The 21,803-nt window shown below is 42.2% G+C and overlaps 1 protein-coding gene across 4 annotated transcripts in view; it reads right to left on the reverse strand.

Annotated features, from left to right (window-relative positions):
* The window catches only part of MAST4 (microtubule associated serine/threonine kinase family member 4), a 281,672-nt gene extending 260,954 nt beyond the window's left edge, over nucleotides 1–20,718 (reverse strand). For 3 of the 4 annotated variants that reach the window (XM_059836511.1, XM_059836509.1, XM_059836508.1), the window contains exon 1: nucleotides 20,369–20,718. In XM_059836511.1, coding sequence (XP_059692494.1) covers nucleotides 20,369–20,587 — 219 coding nt within the window. In that variant the 5' untranslated portion in view covers nucleotides 20,588–20,718. The remainder of the gene's footprint in view (nucleotides 1–20,368) is intronic. The other variant, XM_059836510.1, reaches the window with a different exon arrangement.
* Between the last annotated feature and the right edge of the window lie 1,085 nt (nucleotides 20,719–21,803).

The following is a 21,803-nucleotide window of genomic DNA, read 5'->3' on the forward strand; positions in this document are numbered from 1 at the left end:
CCAAAGCCATTGCAGGGTTTTTTTCTGGTAATAAATTGAACCGACCTCCCAGGGGTGGTAGGGAAAAGGACATTGACCCTCAGTGGGTTGCTGAAGGGTATTATTGCTGAGGGTGAGTGAGGTGGCAGATGTCCTCTCATGGCAGGTTATTAACATAGCCATCAACTTCCCTTTAAGGAAGGAAGGAAGGAAGGAAACAATATAATATAAGGAAACGTGTGCCACCATCCAAAACCCTAGGTGACATACATACTGGCAAAGTCTTAATCTAAGGATACTGAATAAAGACAGCTGAAAAAGAAAACTAATGTGTTTGGGCAAGCAGAGAACAGTAATATAAGGAAGAAAAGCAAACACTCAGTCAGTGGACATCAGTATATTTTCTCAAATACTGAGACAAATTTGGCAACATAATCAGTCTGAGAGCTCTGAAATTGTATAAGCAGTCTCTTTCTTTCTGCTTCTTCTTTTACAGGCATTCTCTTTGCAATGCAAAAGAAAAGATCCTGGAAAAATCTTCAGTTCAGCTGCTTGGGCTTGGATAGATATTAGACAGATGCCCAATATCTCAAATAACCAAAGTGTCTCCTCAACTAAAAACAGCTTGAACAGATGAAACTGAGCAATCAGCTTTCCCTTTCCTCCTAAAGTCATGAGGCACAAATGTCTGGTCAACAATCCTTATTAGAGAATTTTGTGAAATCCTGCAATTAGGTCACAAAAAAACAGACAGTTCTTCCCCCTCTTCTCTTTACTAATTGCAGTCAAAAACCAGTGGTACAATAGTAAATACTCTTCCAGTAACAGAAACCCAAAATAGGAGCTATACCAGAGTACCAATACTCAGCAGAAGCAAAGGTTCAGCAGGTTCTTGAAGGAGCAGCCCAATAATGTCACTATTTAGAGTGAGCTTAATATCATTCACACAGTGGGCTTTTAGTGAACAAACATTTTTAGTACACATCATCCTTATGCTTAATAAGACTTTGTCCTTACAAATCAAGACAGTTACTGGTGTGATTAAAAATTTGGATTTTCCATTTAGACATTAGTACCTAGAAAGGCATTAGACATAAGTAGCCAGAGGAAAAAAGAGCAGCAGGGATTTCAATATATGTATTGCTACCTGGAACTAAAAGTTGACTGACTTGCATTCAAAATTTATCATCCTCTTCTACAACAGTGACTACAGAAAATAAACATATTCCTCCTTGGTCTACACACCACAAAAACACTCTAGGAGAAAGTGTTTTGGTTCGGACTGTGAAACTAAAGGAGAAAGAACAAGGTCTCACTAGAAGCACAATGCCTCTATGAAAAGATTTTTGTGCCTGGTAGCTCTTTAGCAGGTTAAATGACTAATATAGAAGTGACATGCTAATCCACATTCTGGAAAGTAATTACACAGTACAAAAGAAAGCTTCAAAAATTAATCAAGAAACCCCCAAAAACGGAGAGCCCCCAAAAAAGCTAAACCCACAACCCTTATAAGATTCCCATGCTTCACTTTTTTTCAGGTTACTCAAACAAATACACAGACTCACAGCTCTAAAGAGCTTCAAAGCAAAATGTCTGCTAGCATCAGCGTTTCTTCCCCTCAAGGATCTACTTCTACCTTCTGGATATGTATGTAAGAACTTGCTACTTACATCACAGATAAACCAGCTGTGTTCATGGAAATCTTTAAATTAGGTCACTGCAAATAAGCAATCTATTCTTTTTCCTCTTTGCTTTTAAGCAGTCAAGCTATACCTTGCTTTATTTCTGAAAACAGTTCACTTGTACAATTATCTTTGGAAGAAAGGCAACCAGCTTCAGCGTCCAACGGCACACACACGCCACTGCAACTGAAGCTTCATTAAAATAATTTTATTGCTTAGCAAATGCTTACATAATTTTTCTAAAGAAACTAGCATTAGTGGCCCAATGAAAATAAAAGTAGCAGCAACTAGTGTGGAGGAAAAAAAAATAATAATAAAGGGAAGAAAAAAAGCCATGTCTACAAAACCAATTCTGTACAGTTTTAAACCTATACCAGGGCTATAATACAGCTGATAAATCAGCCATGCTAGCAAGTGCTCGAGGCTGAAGCCAGGCACAGAGTAACAAAATGAAGGTAGCAAATCACAACTCCAGGTGCATGGCCACACACATTCATCATGCCACATAAACGTGGAATCGAACCATCAAACTGGACAACCTTAGGCCAGTGTGCTGCACACCACCACAGGTAACCTCAACACTCCTCCAGCACTGCAGGTTCCTTAACTTACCACTGTAACATTCTTTCAAATCTGCCCTTGTCCTCCTGCAGAAAGGCAATTTATAACAAAGAGAACAATGGAAAAGGAGATGGCTTTCTTGTATTTTTCCTAAGAGCACACCTGTTGAGAGAACAGAATACCTTAACCCAATTAGTTACAGCATTCTCAATCTTCTGCATAAAATTTCAGCACGATTCTGGCCTCCATGCAACTCAAATCTAAACTCATAAACATATTTATTAAAAAGGCTGATTGATTTAAGATGAAAAAAAAAGGTTTTAAACCCTTGACAATAAGATGAATGAATAACCAGTTAATTTAGCCTCGGAACAGGTAAACTTTCAGCTTTTGCCACATTAAAGGCCTTTTCTTGGCAATTTTTCTTCATAAAGCTAAAATTACTGTAAAAAAAACTTTCAAATAATACTAGGTTCCCCTGCCACATCTCCTACTCTTAAGATACTTATCCACTTCTGACAAATTCAACATGTTTTTACAGAGATTTGTTGAAGTAAAAATGTACACTACACAGAGTGGTTTGATTTTTAAAGATCATGTACTATGATCTAGAATGTAATCTTGTTCCCCTTGTAGAAAGGGGACAAGATTACATAGTAAATGAAAGGATCCCCCTAAAAAAATATATATAAAATTATCTAACAGTCTTACCCTTTCACACAGTAAACCCACTTTGGAAATGTTACAAATGTAACACTCTGTATTATGAAATCAGTATCAGTATTATGTTTACACTTAGCAACTTTCAAATGACAGATTTTTCTTCTTACGTAATGACAGCTGACAGACATACTCTGTAGTGCTACAGAGATAGCTGTTCAAGTTCCATACCTGAACCCACTAAGTTCAGCTCAATAGAACTCAGCCAACAGCAGTATCCACTTCCCTATACACATTCAAGGACTTTGGGGGTGGAAGAGGAAAGCTAGAAAAACCTTTTACTCAAAACCTAAGTGATGTTCTAAAAATACTGTTGCATAAAGAAATAAGGTACAACTCTTCCTTAAAGAAGCAGTGACATGACTGCATATCTATTGCAAATAACAAAACATGTATGGATCCACATCTTATTTTGATGACTTAACTGGATTCATTTGGAAATGAACATCAATGGCCACTTCCAACAGCTCTTCAGACAAGACATCACCTTGTTTGAACTTTACTATTCATAAGATTTGCAGATATTACTACAAGTTCGAATTAATTTCTTGGCATTATTACATGGCCAGATCACCAGGAATATTTAGAGAAAAAATTAGTTTCCAACTGAGAAACCAAGAGCCCATTGAAGTATTAAATGCCTTTAACTGTAAAGCCAGCACGAGTTTATAGAGCTGTATTCAGGAAAGGAAAAAAACTGAATTTGTAAACTGAGCAGATTTCAGCTGCCTACATGTGTCAGCTAAAACTGCATGGGGCCACACCTACCTAAATGTACAAAACAACAATTTTCAAACCCTTTCCTTCTTTGAAAGTTTTTTAAATGCAATATACACATAAGCTACAGACTATGGAGGCCTTGGCCAGCGGCTAGCCAACCAATCCAGCCACCCTCTTACTACCCTCCCCAACAACCCATGGGAGAAAATAAGACGGAGAAGTTCATAACTCATAAACTCAGAAGTTTATGAGAGATCTCATAAATTCTTGGTAATTAAATTAATTGTCTAAGACTAATTAAAAGCTTTTTTGAAGTTCATCTTTACTTCTTCATTTCCAACTCCCCTACCTCTTTCCTGACAAGCAGTGAAGGGGACTGGGAATGGGTGTGGGAGTGACTCCCTAACAACTCCTCTCCTCCCTCACACTTTTGCCCTGATCCTCACAAAGGACACCCCTACAGCCTTCCACTGCCAGCACCTGGCCGCCTGTGCCCAGCTCAACTGCACTTTTGGAAAGCACCTGAAGAGGACTTCATGTGAAAAGACACTGAAACTCACCAAACAGGCTGAGATTTACACAGGGACTCATGAGCCCCACACCTGTATTCCAGACTTAGAGAGCCAAGGAAGACAGACAGCTCACCATTTTGCCAGGCAAAAGAGATTTTTCTTTTTCTTTAGAGACACTCCCAGCAAACTGGGTCTGCAGCCATCAAGATCAAACTGCAAAGACATCCTTCAGTCACTAACACCCCAGGACAGGAAAGGGGAGAGAAAAACAGTCCTTTATTACTATTGACAATTTCAGCTGGATACTAAATAGCCTCAAAAGTAGCACCATTACACATCTATGTATAATTGAGGCCAAGCAATGAAGGCTCAACACACTTGTGTTACCTCCATCCAACACTGAGTTTTCCTCATGATATTTTACATGACCTTTTATTTCATGCCCACACAACCACAAAAAAACACTTGACTTAAGAGCCAATATGGAAGAACACCTGAACATGCATGATGAGTACAATAAAGTAAACAAGACAATTATTGTTTTGATGAAGTCTTATTATAAAAGCTCTCCAAGTGCTCCAGTGGATAGTCACATATAGAGATGTGCTGCAACTACAAGCACTTAGGAGCTGTGCTGAAGCAATCACCAATGTATACTACACCACTCAAAGCACTTCAGAAGGCTGCCTTTTATGTCTCCTGCAAATGCAGACACCAGAATTATTTTAACTGCTACGTCTGCAGGGAAAAAACCCTTCAAAGTCAATTTCCACACACATATTTTTACTCATATTATTTGGATCTTTTAAAGTATATGCATATGCTCACATAAATTTGGCAGCAACAAAACAGTCGTAACTATCCAAACACTAAAGGAAATCAATGCAGCCATATCACACATTTTTATACACAAATGTTTGTCAATATAGGCTCTCTATTATCAAAAAAACCCCTTATTATAAAGATTTCTGCATCAAGTACCACTAATCCACTGAAGTATCGTTAATCCACTGAAGACCAACTATCTCCTACACACATGTATTAAAACAGTGTAGTTTTTATGGGAATCCTTAAATCTTAGGATCTAGCTTTATATCTAAACACCAATCTTTCGCTATGAAAATATCTTTTGCCCACAGGTTTACTGAAGCAGCTTAACTGGCTTTATTTGGTCCATCCAAACAGAGACATCGCACAGTTACCAAAACTAAGCTGCAGGAGGCATCTCTTAGCAGTACCATCAGAAATGAAAAGAGATCCAAACATTCTACTTGTCCACACCTAATAAAGTATAGGGAAGTGTTTGTTTATGTATGTTTAACCTCTTAAAGGATTAAAATCACAGACTGGTATTGCTTTGTCTCCTAGGAAACAGGCAAATTTATTTAAAAGCAACTATACCTAAACACAGGGAAGACACTGCCAAAGGCTAACCACACATAAGAAGAAAGTTCTATTTGAAAAAAATTAAGGCAGATATAAAACACAGCCTCGGACAGTTAAGACATCTTGGAGGTGGATTACCAACTTCAAACCTAAACAGAGAGGATTAACACACTAACCACCTGTTAATTCTCTCATGAAAGCATATTACCTCAGCAATAGCCAGTGAAGACAGAGGGATTCATGACTAATGAAAAACACCACACCCAGTCAGAAATTTCAACTGAAATTACTGTGTTTACAGTATCACTGAAGCTGCAACTGCTGCTCTTGCAAACACATTCAGCTTAAGTTTATCCAGTAAAAACAGTGCATGCATCAGCTGCTGCCTAAAGCTCAAAACTTACCAGAAATACCTGGCCAGGCACCAACCACGAACTTTAAATAGCTGATCTGGGGGCAGCACCATCAATACCCAAGTCAGCAAGGATTCTACTGCCCTTTAACAAACCCTGAAGCATACCTAGGCTCCTGTACAACTGGCAGTGTATGAGGTCATCAAATCTTGGGATCAGACTAGTGTTGATCTGAAGTAATTTCCCTCAAAATACATACAATGTGTACTGCCCTCAACAATATTTCACAGCACAAATCCATTACCCTTGCTTTGTGATACCTGCTTATGTAGGTATGGTTCTGTTTCTTCATTTGTTTTGTAGAAACAGTATTTCTGCAGAAAATCTCTCTTTGTATCAGACAACTATAGGATCCTTTTTGCAGAAGCTGTACACATTAAGTTTTAATGTCAAAATAACTTTTCTACAACACAACTTATTAAAGTTCTCAAAGGAAAAGAACAAAAGGAAAGGTATTAACTTAATTAGAAGGTCACTAGCATTAAAAATACGGGTTTTTTTAATAATAGCAGCAGGAAGATTTCAATAACTGCAACCAGGTATAGCTGAGATACTAGCAGACCTATACTATGAAAAACATTCCCAACTTGTCCTGGAGTAAAGCCCAGGTCCTCAGAGATGTTTAGTTTGCTAATTCCAATTCTGTCTTTGTTTTTCACCGACAGATCTATGACTTAATGCATCTACATCTGTCATCTACAGTTTCTGCAATTCACTTTTTCCTAATTTAATGTCAAAACAACATACTGCTTATGAGTGTCATACTACTTATGAGTATTGGGAAAGTATACCTGGAATGGAAATGCTTTAGCTCCCACTGCTATAAAACCTGTCTCTACCTGCTCGTAAGTTATAAGCTATTCCTTTGTTGTGCACAAGATATAATGCCAGTTTCTGGCACAGCTGCTCTCCTGAGGTGAGGTAATGCAGACTGTAACAGCAGGGCTTGCAGCTCCCTCTTTTCAGCAGTTAGCAACATTCCAAAGTTCAGATGTGCTTTCCTTCACCCTCAAATAAGCTTAAGCTGAAGTGCCTGATAGTATGGCTTTAAGTTTTTGCATACTTTTAACATACTTTTTTCCTTCAATTTGTGTCCAATGGTTCTTTTAATACAATGCACACATTCTCCATGGCATTCAAAAATTTTTATGCTTCTGATGCTAATACTATCAGAAGCATAAAAATTATTGAACGCCATGGAGAAATGTTTTCCCCAAGTATATTTCATTATACCCTAAGTGAATCTCTCTCCTCCTCAAAAATCTTTACCCTACTTTAGGGTAATGACTGTAGGACTACAGCTGTCTTAATGTAACCCTTGAAGTTTCAGTTGCCTCAGTTTTCAGTCACTAGTTATTACCTCTGACAAGAGCTTAAAAACATGCATGCTGAGTTTGGGTGGCACCAAATCAGGGGGAGACCACAAAAACAGTTGCCAGGAGGGAACGTAATATTCAGCAGAGTGATACTATTGTAAACCAGTAGGAATATTCTTTAATTCACGTCTTCCATCGAGCCAGCCACTAGCCCAGCCTGTCAAGTGCACCACTAAACCATGCCTCTAATACTACATCAACACATCTTTTGTTGCTCCACACAACTACCTTAACACATACTCAGCGTGAGCATATATACATCCTCTCAGCAGAACTCAGCAACCCTGAACCCACACCATAATTCCAATACATGGTTTGTGGTTCAGTAAACTCAGGAGCACAATGAAACTCAAGGAAGTTCCATGACGGTCACTGCTGTGCAATGGTAAGTAAGTGATATGCCCAAGGTCATCTCCTTGCTGCTTCAGCTGTAACTTAGAACCACATTTTCTGAATGTATGTACAGCCAATTCAATATGCAGAACTCTGCTTGTTACAGAGGTGTTCCAGCAAAATCAATGACATCTTTAACTCTGGAGTGTGTCCTCCAGTGGAGTAATGTGTTAACACCAGCAGTATTTGAACAAATGAGAAGGGGGAAGAAAGCACTGACAGCAAGTTAAAACTCACCCAGAAGCTTTACATTAGTCCAGATACTTATCAAAGCTATGAAGATGCAGTTGAGCTTAAGGATTTCCCTGTGACCTTTTGTAAACAATCTTCTCTTCTGCTAGGTAGCCCAGAACAAAATACATTAGGTATAATTCTCCCTGCTCTTCCCTGCCATGTACTAGGCACAAACCCAGAAACACAGTATGAAAGTCATCTGAGGCATTTTTGTTATATGGCCCAAATAACAGCTTTACAATGAAAGCACCCATTGAGCCATAGCTACAGCATTATTACATTCTAGTGAAAGTTTCCTGAGGTAACAATGAAAATCAAATTAGCAGTTTAGTGCAGTAGTTCATCTGCTTCATTCACCCACAGCTCTTTTCCTCAGGATTGCAAGGCTGTTAAAAACAATGGAATCATTAATAGTCCAAATGCAATTAATTATACAGTCCCACTAGCATGGCAGCATGGCCTAACAACAGTAGTTTGTCACTTGGTATAGAAGTACCACCCCCTAAAAATTAAAAATACATTCATCTCATCCCATCCCATAATCAATTATTTTCACACACACTTAGCAATTTTGCAACAGGGTTGTCGTAGCTTCTTTTGTGGTTGGGGTTTTTTTTGCTTCTCCTGAAGATCACTTCCAGAGCTGTTTGATCAAAAAGAAGAGAAAAAACATTCCTCTTTTTCTTGTGTAAGACTATACATGTTATCTGTGTGATTGAGGACCACGCAGGACTGGAGTGGGGCTTCCTCTATCGCTGAGTGGCCGCTTGTGGGAGCGCTGAGCAGGTGTGTGGCTTGTGCTTGAGGGTCACGAGGTCTGGGGCAGGGCTTCCTCCATCTCTGAGTAGTGGGCTGATTAAAAGAGACCCCTAGTGAGCATGGTGAACAGGGGAGTGGCACGGCAGTTTGTGAGGCAGTTTGCACAGGCAGGGCATGCAGGCATGGTTGTAGGGTTTCCTGCTAGTAAGATGTACTGTGTGTTGTTTGTGGTGTTTCTGTTGATTGGCAGGTTTTAGAGCTTCTGGTAGTAATGGTCTGTATGCAATCGGAAGCTGCAGTTAGTACAAGTATATGTAATCAGATGGAACCCTCCAAAATGGTCTGTCCAGACCCATTCCTGTGCTGACTGTTTGAGCTTATCAGTAGTTTCAGGGCATGTTGTGGAGGAAGCTTGCCTGTGTCGTGAACAGGTGAACAATCTCCTTTTGCTAGTGGTCGAGCTTAGGGAGGAAGTTGAAAGACTAAGGAGTATCAGGGAAAGTGAAAGGGAGATAAGCTAGTGGAGTTCACCCCTTACATCCTTGAGGGAAGCCCACCAAGAGTCAGAGGACTCCCATGCCTCCCACTGTCAGAGAACAGAAGGTCACCTGGTGGATGAAGGGGAGTGGAAGTGGGTACCTACTTGAGAAGGTAATAATAAAAGTTCCTCCCCACCCCCACTCCCAAGCGAGGTGACACTTAGGTATGAACCCCTGGAAAGTCAGCCAGATGATTTAGAAGAAAATTATCTGCACAGTGAGCCTCCCAATTATGATTCATCTGTCAGAGGGATCACCACCTCTAACATCAAAAAGGAAAGAAGAGTAATTGTGATGGGTGATTCCCTTCTGAGGGGAACAGAGGGCCCCACATGGTGACCGCACGCACCCCACAGAGAGGTCTGCTGCCTAACTGGGGCTGGGGTATGGGATATCACTGAGAGACTCCCTGGGCTAATTCAGCCCTCTGATTATTACCTACTGCTGATACTCCAGGCTGGCAGTGATTAAATGGAAAAGAGGAGTGTCAGGGCTTTAGGGCACGGGGTCAAGGGGTTGACATGGCAGGAGCACAGGTAATGTTCTGCTCAGTGCCTTTGGTGGCTGAGAAAAATTATGAAAAGAACAGGAGAGCCCACATTGTCAACAAGTGGCTCAAGGGTTGGTGTCATCAGCAGAATTTTGGGGCAACTTTTACAGCACCTGGCCTGCTGGAACCAGATGGGCTCCATCTCTCTGTTGAGGGTAGAAGGTTTTTAGCTTGTGAACTGGCAGAACTCATTGAGAGGTTTGAAGGGGGAAGGGGATGCAGCTGGGCTCTCTGGAAGCAGGCCCAAAGGTGGTAAGCCTGAATCAGGAGTGAAATCAGCAGCCCAGCTGAGGTGCATGAGTACCAGTGTGTGCATGCATACAATGGGCAACAAAGAAGAACTGGAGGCCAAGGTGCAACAGCAGAGATTGATATGGTCACCATCACAGAGACATGGTGGGATGACTCACACAGCTCTGCACTGGATGGCTACAAACTCTTCAGAAGAGACAGGAAAGGGAGAAGAGGCAAAAGGGTGGCCCTTTATATTAGGCAGGCTTTTTTGGACACCATAGGTATTGAAATTTTTGATGATGAAGTTGAGTGCCTATGGGTGAGAATTAGGGGGAAGGCCAACAAGGCAGACTGGGAGTCTGTAACCATTCACCCAACCAGGAAGAAGAGGTGGAAATTCATTCTATAAGCAGTTACAGAATATTTCTGGATCATCAGCCCTAGTTCTTTTTGGTGACTTCAACTTGCCAGACATTTGCTGGGAACTTAACACAGCTGAAAAAAGGCAGTCCAGGAAATTTTTAGAGTTTGTGGAGGACAACTTTTTGTCATAGCTGGTGGGTGAGCCCACCAGGGAAGGGACTATGTTAGATATGTCATTTGCAAATAGAGATAGGTTGGTGGGAGATGTGGTAACTGGAGGCCACTTGGGGCATTATGATCATGAAATTATAAAATTCTCAATATTTGGTGAAGTCAAGAGGAAAATTAATAAGACTTTTAGACTGGACATTCAGAGGGCAGACTTCGGCCTATTCGGGAGACATATTCAGAGAGTTTCTTGGGAAGTAGTCCTTAAAAATAAAGGAGTTCAGTAAGGGCAGGCATGCTTCAAAATGGAGTACTTGGGGGTACAGCAACAGACTGCCCCTGTGTGCCAAAAGACAAGTCAATGAGGCAAACATCCAGCCTGGATGGGCAAGGAGGTTTTGGAGGAACTCAGGAATAAAAAAAGGATGTATTATCTTTGGAAGGAGGGTGAGGTTTCTCAGGTAGTATTTAAAGAGCTGCTAGAGTATGTAGAAAAAAAAATTAGGGAGGCTAAAGCTCAGTTTGAACTTAAAATGGCAACTTTTGTAAAGAATAACAAAAAATTTTATTATAAATATATTAATGATAAAAGGAAGAGTAAGACTAACCTTTGTTCTTTATTAGATGTAGAAGAGAACTTTGTTACTGCAGATGAGGGGAAGACAGAGGTGCTTAATGCCTTCTTTTTCTCAGTTTTTAGTGAGAAGACTTGCCTTCAGGATAACTGTCCTCTTGGGCTGCTTGATGATATCAGGGAGCAGAATGGTCTCCTCATTATCCAAGAGGAGGCAGTCAGAGAACTGCTGAGCTGCTTGGATATTCATAAATCCATGGGACCAGATGGGATCCATCCCATGGTGATGAGGGACCTGGCAGATGAGCTAGCAAAGCTACTCTCCATCATTTACCAGCAGTCCTGGCTTACTGGTGAGGTTCCAGAGGACTGGAAACTGGCCAGTGTGACTGCCATTCATAAAAAGGGTGGGAAGGAGGATCCTGGTAATTTTAGGCCGGTCAGCCTGACCTCAGTACCCAGTAAGGTTATGGAACAGTTTATACTGAGTGTCATCACACAGCACCTACAGGATGGCCAGGGTATCAGACCCAGCCAGCAAGGGTTTAGGAGGGGTAGGTCGTGTTTGACCAACCTGGTCTCCTTTTATGACCAGGTGACCCGCCTGGTGGATGCAGGAAAGGCTGTGGATGGTGTGTACCTGGATTTCAGCAAGACCTTTGACACTGTCTCCCACAGCACACTCCTGGAAAATCTGGGACCACAGCTTGGACAGGAGCACTCTGTGCTGGTTCAGGAACTGGCTGGATGGCGGGCCCAGAGAGTGGTGGTGAACGGTGCTGCATCCAGCTGGGACCAGCCAGCAGTGGTGTCCCTCAGGGGTCTGTGCTGGGACCAGTTCTGTTCAATATCTTTATTGATGACATGGATGAGGGAATTGAGTCTTTCACTAGTGAATTTGCAGATGACACTAAGCTGGGATCATGTGTCATCTGTTGGAAGGTAGGATGGCTTTGCAGAGAGACCTGGAATGACTGAATGGATGGGCAGAGTCTCAGAGTCTAACAGGAAGAAGCTGAATAAATCCAAGTGCCAAGTCCTGCATTTTGGCCACAATAACCCCAGGTAACCTTACAAGCTGGGGACAGTGTGGCTGGACAATGCCCAGGCAGAAAGGGACCAGGGGTACTGGTGACAGCTGACTGAACAGGAGCCAGCAGGGTGCCCTGGTGGCCATACAGGCCAGTGGCATCCTGGCCTGTGTCAGGAATAGTGTGGACAGCAGGAGCAGGGAGGTCACCCTTCCCCTGTACTCAGCACTGGTGAGGCAGCACCTTGAGTGCTGTGTCCAGCTCTGGCCCCTCAGTTTGGGAAGGACCTTGAGACACCTGAGCATGTCCAGAGGAGGTGACGAGGCTGGTGAGGGGCTTGGAACACAAACCCTGTGAGGAACAACTGAGGGAGCTGGGGGTGTTTAGCCTGGAGAAAAGGAGACTCAGGGGTGACCTTATCCTCTCTACAACTTCCTGAAAGGTGGCTGTAGCCAGGTGGGGATTGGTCTCTTTCGCCAGGCAGCAACTGACAGAACAAGAACACATTCTTAAGCTGCATCAAGGGAAATATAGGTTGGATATTACGAAGAAGTTTTTTTTAACAAAGGGTGATAAAAGTACTGAAATGGTCTGCCCGGGAAGGTGGTGGAGTCACCATCCCTGGATGTGTTTAAGAAAAGACTGGATGTGGCACTTGGTGCCACGGTTTCGCTGAGGTGTTAGGGCATGGGTTGGATGATCTTTAAGGTCTCTTCCAACCTAGCAATTCTGTGAATTATCCATTAAGAAAAAAGTCTTCCATTTATCCCTGGTTCCCACTTGAAACTTAAGTTACTCAGTAAAGAAACCTGTGGCAAGGGAGCCAGGCTGTTCATACTGCTGAACACTTATGCTTTAACCCTTGAGGTACTTGTAGCTCACTTCTGAACAATGCAAATTCATCAGCTTAGTTACATTTGTACAGGAGGGTAAGGCATTCATCCCACTGCTCCTTGGCTGGAACCAGACAGACTTTCAGAGAGAAAGTTTAACGAGGGCACCCCTTCTAGAAGCAAAGTGTAAATAAAACCTTACTTAGCTCAGTAAACCAAAAATTAAGAGAGGTTCCTGGCTTGATTTCAGAGCACAGCTCATTTGCCAACACACTCCCATGTTTCTCACTTTTTCAGCTACCTTGTCCTCAAATTTTTGCTTTCACTCTATCACAAAAAAAGAGCTACCAGCATTTTATGACTTTAAGTACCAGTCTCCCACAACTCATATAGCTTAAAACCCAACACCACCCAACTATTATAAAGTTTCAAAAAAATTTTGAACGCCACAGCTGCAAGAGAAGAACTGAAAAATCTAAAGGCTGAAGCAACAAATCATAAAATTTGGCAGTAGAACCTTGTGTGTTTTCGACTGCAGAGTATTTCAAACCCACATCACCATTTTTAAAGGAGCTTAGCAATGGCACAGTACTGCTGGTGATACCATAACATTGAGAAGCTCCTAACATATGCTAGAACACTGCTGCACATACCAAAAAACAACAACCAAAGAAAACCAAACTAGAAACTAAACAAAAATTTTCTTCCTCCCCTCCTCTTTCCCCATTAAAGAAGCTGTTCAGAAGACTGGTATTTCTCTTATGACAAAGCCTGAGCAGGTCAGATCCCAGCCAGCAGGAGAACACACAGTTCTGCATTACTGAAATTCTTAATAACAGGCATCTACTTTGTCATAATGGTGTAAGAGAAAACCTCCAGCCTGGTGTCAGAGCAATTTTACTGAAGGAAGATTCAACAAAAAACTGCAGGGACTCTGTTCTCATTACTAATCTTTTCAGAGTCTTTATGCCCCTTATTCCTAAATTTCCCAATTCCGTATTCCAGATGTTTGCTCTAACAGAAAGGCAAATCTTTTTGTCATGCCTTGTACAGAAAAGCATCGCTAGTTAATGTTTGTCAGCTCTAGGCAGTAACAAAAAAAGTAAGATCAGAAACCAAGTATTCAATATATATAAATGCTTCAGTACTGCAACCTTTGAGCACAGTTGTGCTTTGGGAGTGGGGAACAGAGCGCATAATTTGTGACAAAACCAAGAGGCAAGCTACCCCATGGTATGAATTGTTACAGAAAAAAAGCTACCTAGCTGCTCAGCTTCCTAGCTCAAGGACCTCCTCATTTACACTGTGCTTTGTCATGCTTATATTTTGTGCCTCAAGACTTCAGATTCTCTTATTCCCTTCGACAAGCTCAAGTTTACACAAGCTGTTACTACTAGCAAAGAAGCCCCATCATAAGAGCTTCCTGATAGTACAAGAGTAACACACCTTGTTATGTTTACCAACATTCACTTCAAAGCAGCTTACGTCTAGCCAGCACACTGTCAAAAGGCAGCAGACTATGGTGGACTCAGGCTGCATTCCTTCTAAAGAGCTGCAGCTTTCCAAAAAAGATGTTTCTTTATATTTGGTTTCACAGTTGGGCATACAGACACTAAGGGATACTGAAGATTAGCCTCAGGACTATGTCCACCAGTCTGAAAAATCTAAAGGGTGCAAAAGGGGCTCTCAACTACTTTTGCAATCTGTTCAGATTTTGAAGACTGTAATTATCAGTTCCACACCCACCTCCTTCTAGAATTTTAAGTATCTAAATAGTTCTGGTGCAAAAAATCAGATATGCAACTCGATGTATGCTTCTTCACTTCTCACTTATTCCAAGTGAGAAGAAAGATAGATGTTCTGGTTATAGGCATATTTATACCCACCAAATTCTTGAAAAGAAGCTCCAGAGAGCTGCAAACATTACTACTGTACGTTATTCTCAAACATCAAGCAGCACACAGAGCTGTTTTATATTAGACCCCCAAACATGTGTCCATGTCCCAGAGAATTTCTGAGACAATAAGGGTACATAGCAGCAGGCACCTTTAAAGGCCTATCCTGCATACGAAAGGTTTAAAGCAGCAGACAAACATACATTTTCTTCATACTAAAAGCAAATCAATGAAGTCTTTTACATGACTCTTGAGACAGCCCTACTTACTCAAATTGTCAAATATTTCACTTTATAGGTAACTTACCACAAATAGAGCTAAAAAACCAAAAACAATGCTGTTAGTCTGGCTGACATGACACAGTAACAGTTTTGCAGCTGCTCTAGACTAGATGACTGTTTCATTTAATCCCACCACAATCATTTTAACCCTGAGAAGAATAACATTTTTGATGGCATTACTATTCTTTAGATGAACTAAAGATCACACTCTAGCAATTAGGCTATTCATCTTTAGCTAGCTTTATCATTCGGGGGGCTACAACAGGGAAGAATCTATCACTGTTAAGAGACAAGAATGCCTGAAACAATTAGAGGAAAAATCTGTGGTAAATCCCACATAGTCTGTAAATGTCCCATGGTTACTTCTGCAGCAGGATAAGCAGGAATGGAAAGAAGTAACAAAAACACTACTTTCTAGCTAGGTCACAGTGGCATTTTGTCAGAACTACCACCACCTCCATTACATGTAGATACACATGTAAACATTGCCATCACTTCATACACTGCTTATTTTACCCTAAAGTGTTTTGATTGCCACCCTTCTCCCAAACAGCACCACAATTTTGTTGGGGTGAAGATCTGGCACACAAACGGTAATGCTGAAGGGGCCCAGTGGGCATATGTTGAAGGATGAATGTGTGAAAGTGTAATTTCCAGAGCAATACATTCTTTACCACACACCTCACCTTGCTATGAATACTCTAATGACAAAATCTTAGCTTCTTAGTGATTAATTCTTACCACACAGTCCTCATGAAACTGCAACAGATTGCAACATGAACAACAAGAAGTCAGATTCAGGAAAAGAGTTAGCCACAACAGAAAAAGGTTTTGTACTCCGTGCAGTGAGGTATCTTTTTTAATACACTATACATACTAACTAGATTGTAGGAGAAAATGTGCAACAATCAACTTCTAAGTTCCATGGACATTTTTCATGAGAAATCTTATCTTGCCATGTTGCTCATCACTCATCATCTCAAAAATAGTCACTTCAGTGCCAAACATTGAATCTACAGACCAAGAACTGGAATTATTTGAGAATAAAATACCATACCTCCCCCCTCCCATTTTGTCTGGGTGGTTTTAGGTTCTAAGGGAGTTTTTTTAAGCATCTATAATAATGAAGAGAACTTACTATAGTAATTCAGAAGTCACTGGCAAATTCAGAAGTTTCTGGATCCATTTCAGACATTTTGTTATATGGCAAAGTATGATTTTGAAAGAATTCTGATCCTTCCTGGTTTGTTACTCTGCTTTGGTAAGCAATGTGTAGTTACTGTGACACAGTTTATAGAAAGGTGATGGAAAAGACAGACAACTCCAAGACACACAATTTAACCTTCAGATCTTTGACAATACTGTAAGCAAGGAAACCACAGCTTGCCTTTATTCTCCTCTTAAGAAACAAGGTCCAACCAAGTGAGCTTTCAGCTCCCCTATAAAACACTGACTAAGATTTGAAAGCCACCATCAAAATGATTATCCTCCATGTCCATTACCCTCCACAATGCCAGTCCAGTATTGACTACTCACAGAGAGCAGAAGCAGACAGATTACAACAGAAAACATATGGTTGCCCAGCCACAAATCCTCTCTTCATAGTCTGCAAAACACTATTTCCAGCAAAGAGTTCCGAAGAGAATACAGATAAAATTAAAAAAAAACCTAACCAACTACATGGCATTAGAAATGCAGTGACCCATCATCTATGCAGTATTGTTCTTGAGTGCCCTTCACCATGCAATCCCATCCTGCCTGCTGTCAGCAGTTAGCCACTCACCTCAGAAGAGCACAGGCAAATAATCTGCTTGAATTCATTTGTGTTTATGTGCTTGCTACCCACAGCACTTCAATGCCCATATGTTCCAAAAGCAAAGCACTTCTCAGATGTTGGTGTTAAACCCTTATTTAATTCTCATGTGTCTTAAGATCTCAAAGTAAGACATCAAAAACACTTCAGAAACTGATGACTGTAATCTTGTAAACTATTACTTGTTCCTGCCTACATGAAGTGAGGGACAGTTTTTCTTCAGGTATTTTGTGGTTTTTTGGTTTTTTGTTTTTTTTTAAGGTGAAGTTTATGCAACTGTAGGATGAAGTAATGACAACAGGGAAATTAAAAAAAAGTGACATACCATCTCTTCCCACCCTTTCCTTGCTTGTTTCCCTTCAGGACTTAACTCTTTCAGACATGGTAATCAGAAAAGGAGTTATCATGTTTTCAGTCTAATTTCTGAACATAAAAGAAGCTGACATACTCTAGATTAAGCTTTCTTCGCTGAGGTGGGGAGACAAACCACTTTTTCATAGAGTAGAAATGTTCATATCATTCTTCAGGAAAAGACAAAATTCATAATGGGCCACAAACTGCAAATTAGCTGTCTGGGCTATGTAAAAAACAACAGTGTTTGAGAAACCTCTGAAATAATCTCTCTGTTCTAGCAGATCTGGCAAGGTGTAAATCTGAGTATGACACCCTGCTTTTTGACATCATGCTTCAAGACAGATGTAACCAACTGGAATGAGTACACAGGACAGCAATGAGAATGATCCTGGAAACACATTCTACAGGAGAAGATGAAAGACACTGGGGCTGTTTAGTCTAAAGAAATCCAGGAGGAGACAGGTTCACGTTGTCAAGGATGTCTTACACAATGTCACAGAAGAAGAAATAGTTCTACTGAAATACCACATGAAATGGTAACGTGTACGGGAAAATCTACATGTTTTCAAACTATCCATTTATTTAGTTTGGAAACATATGTCATGACTTTAGAAGAATTTACTGACAGCTAAAGTAGAAATAGAGGTAGCAGGACAATCTGTTCCACTGCTGTCTGAAGGATACTGAACAGCTGTGACAACAGATTCAATTCTGCTATGCTGGCAACAGGAACAAGGATAGGGCAAGAGGACAAATGAAACCTGCAAGCACAGGATCAAACACTGGAGATCCATATAACTAAAAGAACTCAGTAACAGAAAATCACAGAGAACATCAACATTTCAGTATTTGACAGTAATTACACAGGATGTCTATGTGAAAACAGTATCTTCAAGCACTTCTCTCAATGGGATACTTTCAGCAGGTGGCACACAAAGTAAGCCTGAAATCATGTGTACCTACATCCTGGACCTCAGCCTTGCTTTTTTCCACTGTCCTCAGGGATTTCCATGTGAATAGCTGCTCTCTCAGTTTCAAATTAACCTCTGCACTGTAATGTACTGTGGTGTCCTTGCACAAAAAATAAGTTATTTGTACAGGTGGATTTGCCAGGTGGTTCTGCAGGTAGGCAGAAATTCAGCTGCAAACACTGACTACACCAAAATGGAAGGATGGGCAAAATCAAAGCACAAAAAACAGGCAAAAAAAAAAAAATCTGGTTTCAGGTAATAAAGGAATCTAGCAGAGGGGCATAAAGGGGACAGAATAATGCTGCATATTCTAAGCAAACTCTCCCACCACAACACTAACTTGAGTTTATGCTGCTATGTCCTAGCACTACTAACTGATGGTGAGATATCAGATTGCCCTTACAGAATTTCAAAATTCCACTATTGCAACGTTGAGTTATTTTTGGGCTTACCTTCTCTATATTGTCAATTAAAAATATGCCTGTAATTTATCTCCAAACCATACACAGAAATAACAAGTCTTTACCAGAAATTCACTGGTCTGCCAGCAGCTCCGAGTTTAGCTAACTGAACAGACAGACCCTGTATATTTCTACACGGTATTATGCAGGCTTACCAACTGAGCATTAAACCATCTAGACACTACATAATTGTGGAAAGCATAGGCCCAAGCCCACATGCATCATTCCTGCCGAGAAGCAGGATATCTTAATCACCTAGAAGTGTGCTCCATACTAACAGCAGCTATGGAGCTCCTACTCAGTTCAGTGAAAAAGGAAGTTCACATCTACACGTATTTTTTTTAAAAAGTGGATATATCCACATTCACTCTACTCCTGCATTTCACTGCAAATACATTCCACTCTTCAGGGGCTCATGCAGTTGAAAGAAGCAAAGAACCTGGTCTGAGTTTGAGTATTTAAGAAAAAAAAAAGAAGGGAGATACAGAAGGTATATTTAGTTCCAATTCATCAGGCTGCCTTGCAGTTGTATCAATTTACAGGATGCACCAGGAAAAGAGAAAAAAACAGGAGCCACGTAAACAGCTATTACTGCAGAGGGAAACATTCCTGACAACCACAGCTCAACTAGTTGAAAATAACTTCAACCAGTTTAACATATTCCTCTAGAAATGCAAGGTTTCTCAAAAAAACCTTTGGACATCCAGCCGCATAAAGGCACAGAATAAAAAAACGCCACCTAAGAGCAAACTAAAAAGTTGACCACAATGAAAGACCGTAAGTAAGGCACACAAGAATCGATGCACCAAAGCAAAGTAAAGCAGCAGTCAGACAGAACAATGCATTTGGCTGGGGTCATGGCTTGAAACAGATTTAAGAAGTGTAAATCATGGAACAAGAACTAAATAAAATTTTTTAAAACCCGTCTCAAGACCCAAAAAGATTGTTTTACTGTAACATTGTGGGGTGGTTGCTTTGTCTTAAGAGTGCTTAGTAGGTATTGTAGCTAGATCAGGAGAGGAAAGGGAACAACACGCGTATCTGCGTATCACGCTATAGATCTATCACCCACAGAGCTCCTCCATGATCCACAGCCTGTCATAAGCTCTCAACAGGGGATTACTGTAGTGTGGGGGGTTGCCCATCACTTCCTTCTGGCATTAAAGAGTTTGCTCTGGAGCAGCGCTTTCCAAAGGTGACACGCTCGGGGACGGAAGGAAAAAAAACAAACAAAAAAAACCCCAGAAAAACACACACACACACACACACACATAAACAAGATCTCCAAAACTAAAAATCCGCTCTCCATATCTCCATACAAAAAACCCTAACTCTCAATTATCGGCAGCCAGAGGGCTGGAGCCGGCCGAGCAGAAACAAGAACGTCTCGGGTTTAGCCAGGGAGACTGACGCGAAGGCGCTGTCCCCAGGTGGGCACGAAGCCGCTCCCCGCCGCGGGTCACCTCCGCCTCGCACCCCGGGACGGCCGCGCTGGGCGACTGCTCCCGGCGCGGCCCCGGAGCACAGGGGCGGAGAAGCAGCCGCCGCCGCCCCGACCCCGCGCACCTCCTCGTCCCGCTCCTCCAGCGAGGCGTCGTCCTCTGCCCTCCCGCCGGGGATCGCCCGCTCCGGCGAAGCCGTTGCCCCGCCGGGGGCCGTCGCCGCCGCGCCGCCCTCTCCCTCCTCGGAGAGAGTTTCCGAGCCGGAGGAGGAGCCGGAGCAAGAGGAGCCGACGTGGCCGGAGCCCCGCTCCCGTTCCGAAGCCGCCGAAACTTTCTCCGCCATGGCCGGGGGCTCAGAGCCGTGTCGCCCGCATGCTCCGCCAGCGGCAGCCACGCTCCCCCGACCCGCAGAGCGCAGCGCGGCAGCGGCGCTCCCGGGCCGGGCCGGGCCAGGCACCGCGCTCTGGGCGGCGGGCGGTGCCTGCGGGCGGGCGGGGCGGGCCGGGCCGGGCCGGGCGGAGCCAGTGGTGCGGAGGGCGGGCCCGGAGCGGCGGAGCGCGGCGGGAGGGCGGCAAGTGGCGGGGCTGGGTCTGCCCTGCCAGGGGGACTGCCTCCCGCCGCGGAAGGAGGCAGGAGGTCGTGGAAAGCGCGGCGTCCCGGGGCTGGCGGCACCCTGAGGGCCCGGTCCCGCTGCCCACAGCCCGGTGCGGACAGGGCAGCGGGGTCTGCCAGAGCCCGAGATCTGCCGGGATCGACTCGGCGTGGGCACAGCGAGACACGCTCCGCTCCCGGGTTTAAGTAAGAGCTGCTATTTTGCATTATATAAGGGTTTTCTGCGCCCCTCACTTCCTCTAAAACGGAGCTACCGGCAGTTTATGGCAGCAATTTTGCTGTCTTCGTACTATTTTGCAGATGGCTACAGATGCCTAGTTGTGATCTTGCAGCAAACAGAAGTCCCTTTGAGTGTTTCAAAGGGGCATCGACATTGGGATTTGTGACCAAGCTTTCACTCTCTGAAACCAAAGCAGATGACGAAAGTTAGGCATCTGAAAGCTTTCCCAAATCTTCCTGGATAACTCGTTCATTTTTTAAGACCTAAATGGCTTTTAAACCCAGTTATCCTGTAAATTTTTAAAATATTGTTTAGACACTATTTTGAAAAAAATCTCCTTTTTTTGTTTTTCGTTTCCTGAGAACACAGGTTCCTCAATTAATGTGCTAATACTAGATATAAATATATAATAATCTGTACCAGGGCCTTATTTGTTTATTCCTGGACCCCAGATTAATCCAATTGTGAAATCGAAACAGACTAAGAGCTTTTGTAATGAAGAAAGTCCCACAGCATCAGTACAGAATAGCTACCTTCTTCATTTCACAGAAAGAGAAACGTGAGCACAGACCAGTTATTGGTGTGCTCTAATTAAGACAGTACATAGTTGATGAAAATAGGAACCAGAATGTAAGTCTCCACTTTTTCATATTTCTAATTTGATCAGTTTATCCAGTATGACTACTATTATTGTTGTTGTTGTTATTATTATTATTATTATTATTGT

The sequence above is a fragment of the Haemorhous mexicanus genome, chromosome Z, assembly GCF_027477595.1.
Source record: "Haemorhous mexicanus isolate bHaeMex1 chromosome Z, bHaeMex1.pri, whole genome shotgun sequence".
Taxonomy (NCBI): Eukaryota; Metazoa; Chordata; class Aves; order Passeriformes; family Fringillidae; genus Haemorhous; species Haemorhous mexicanus.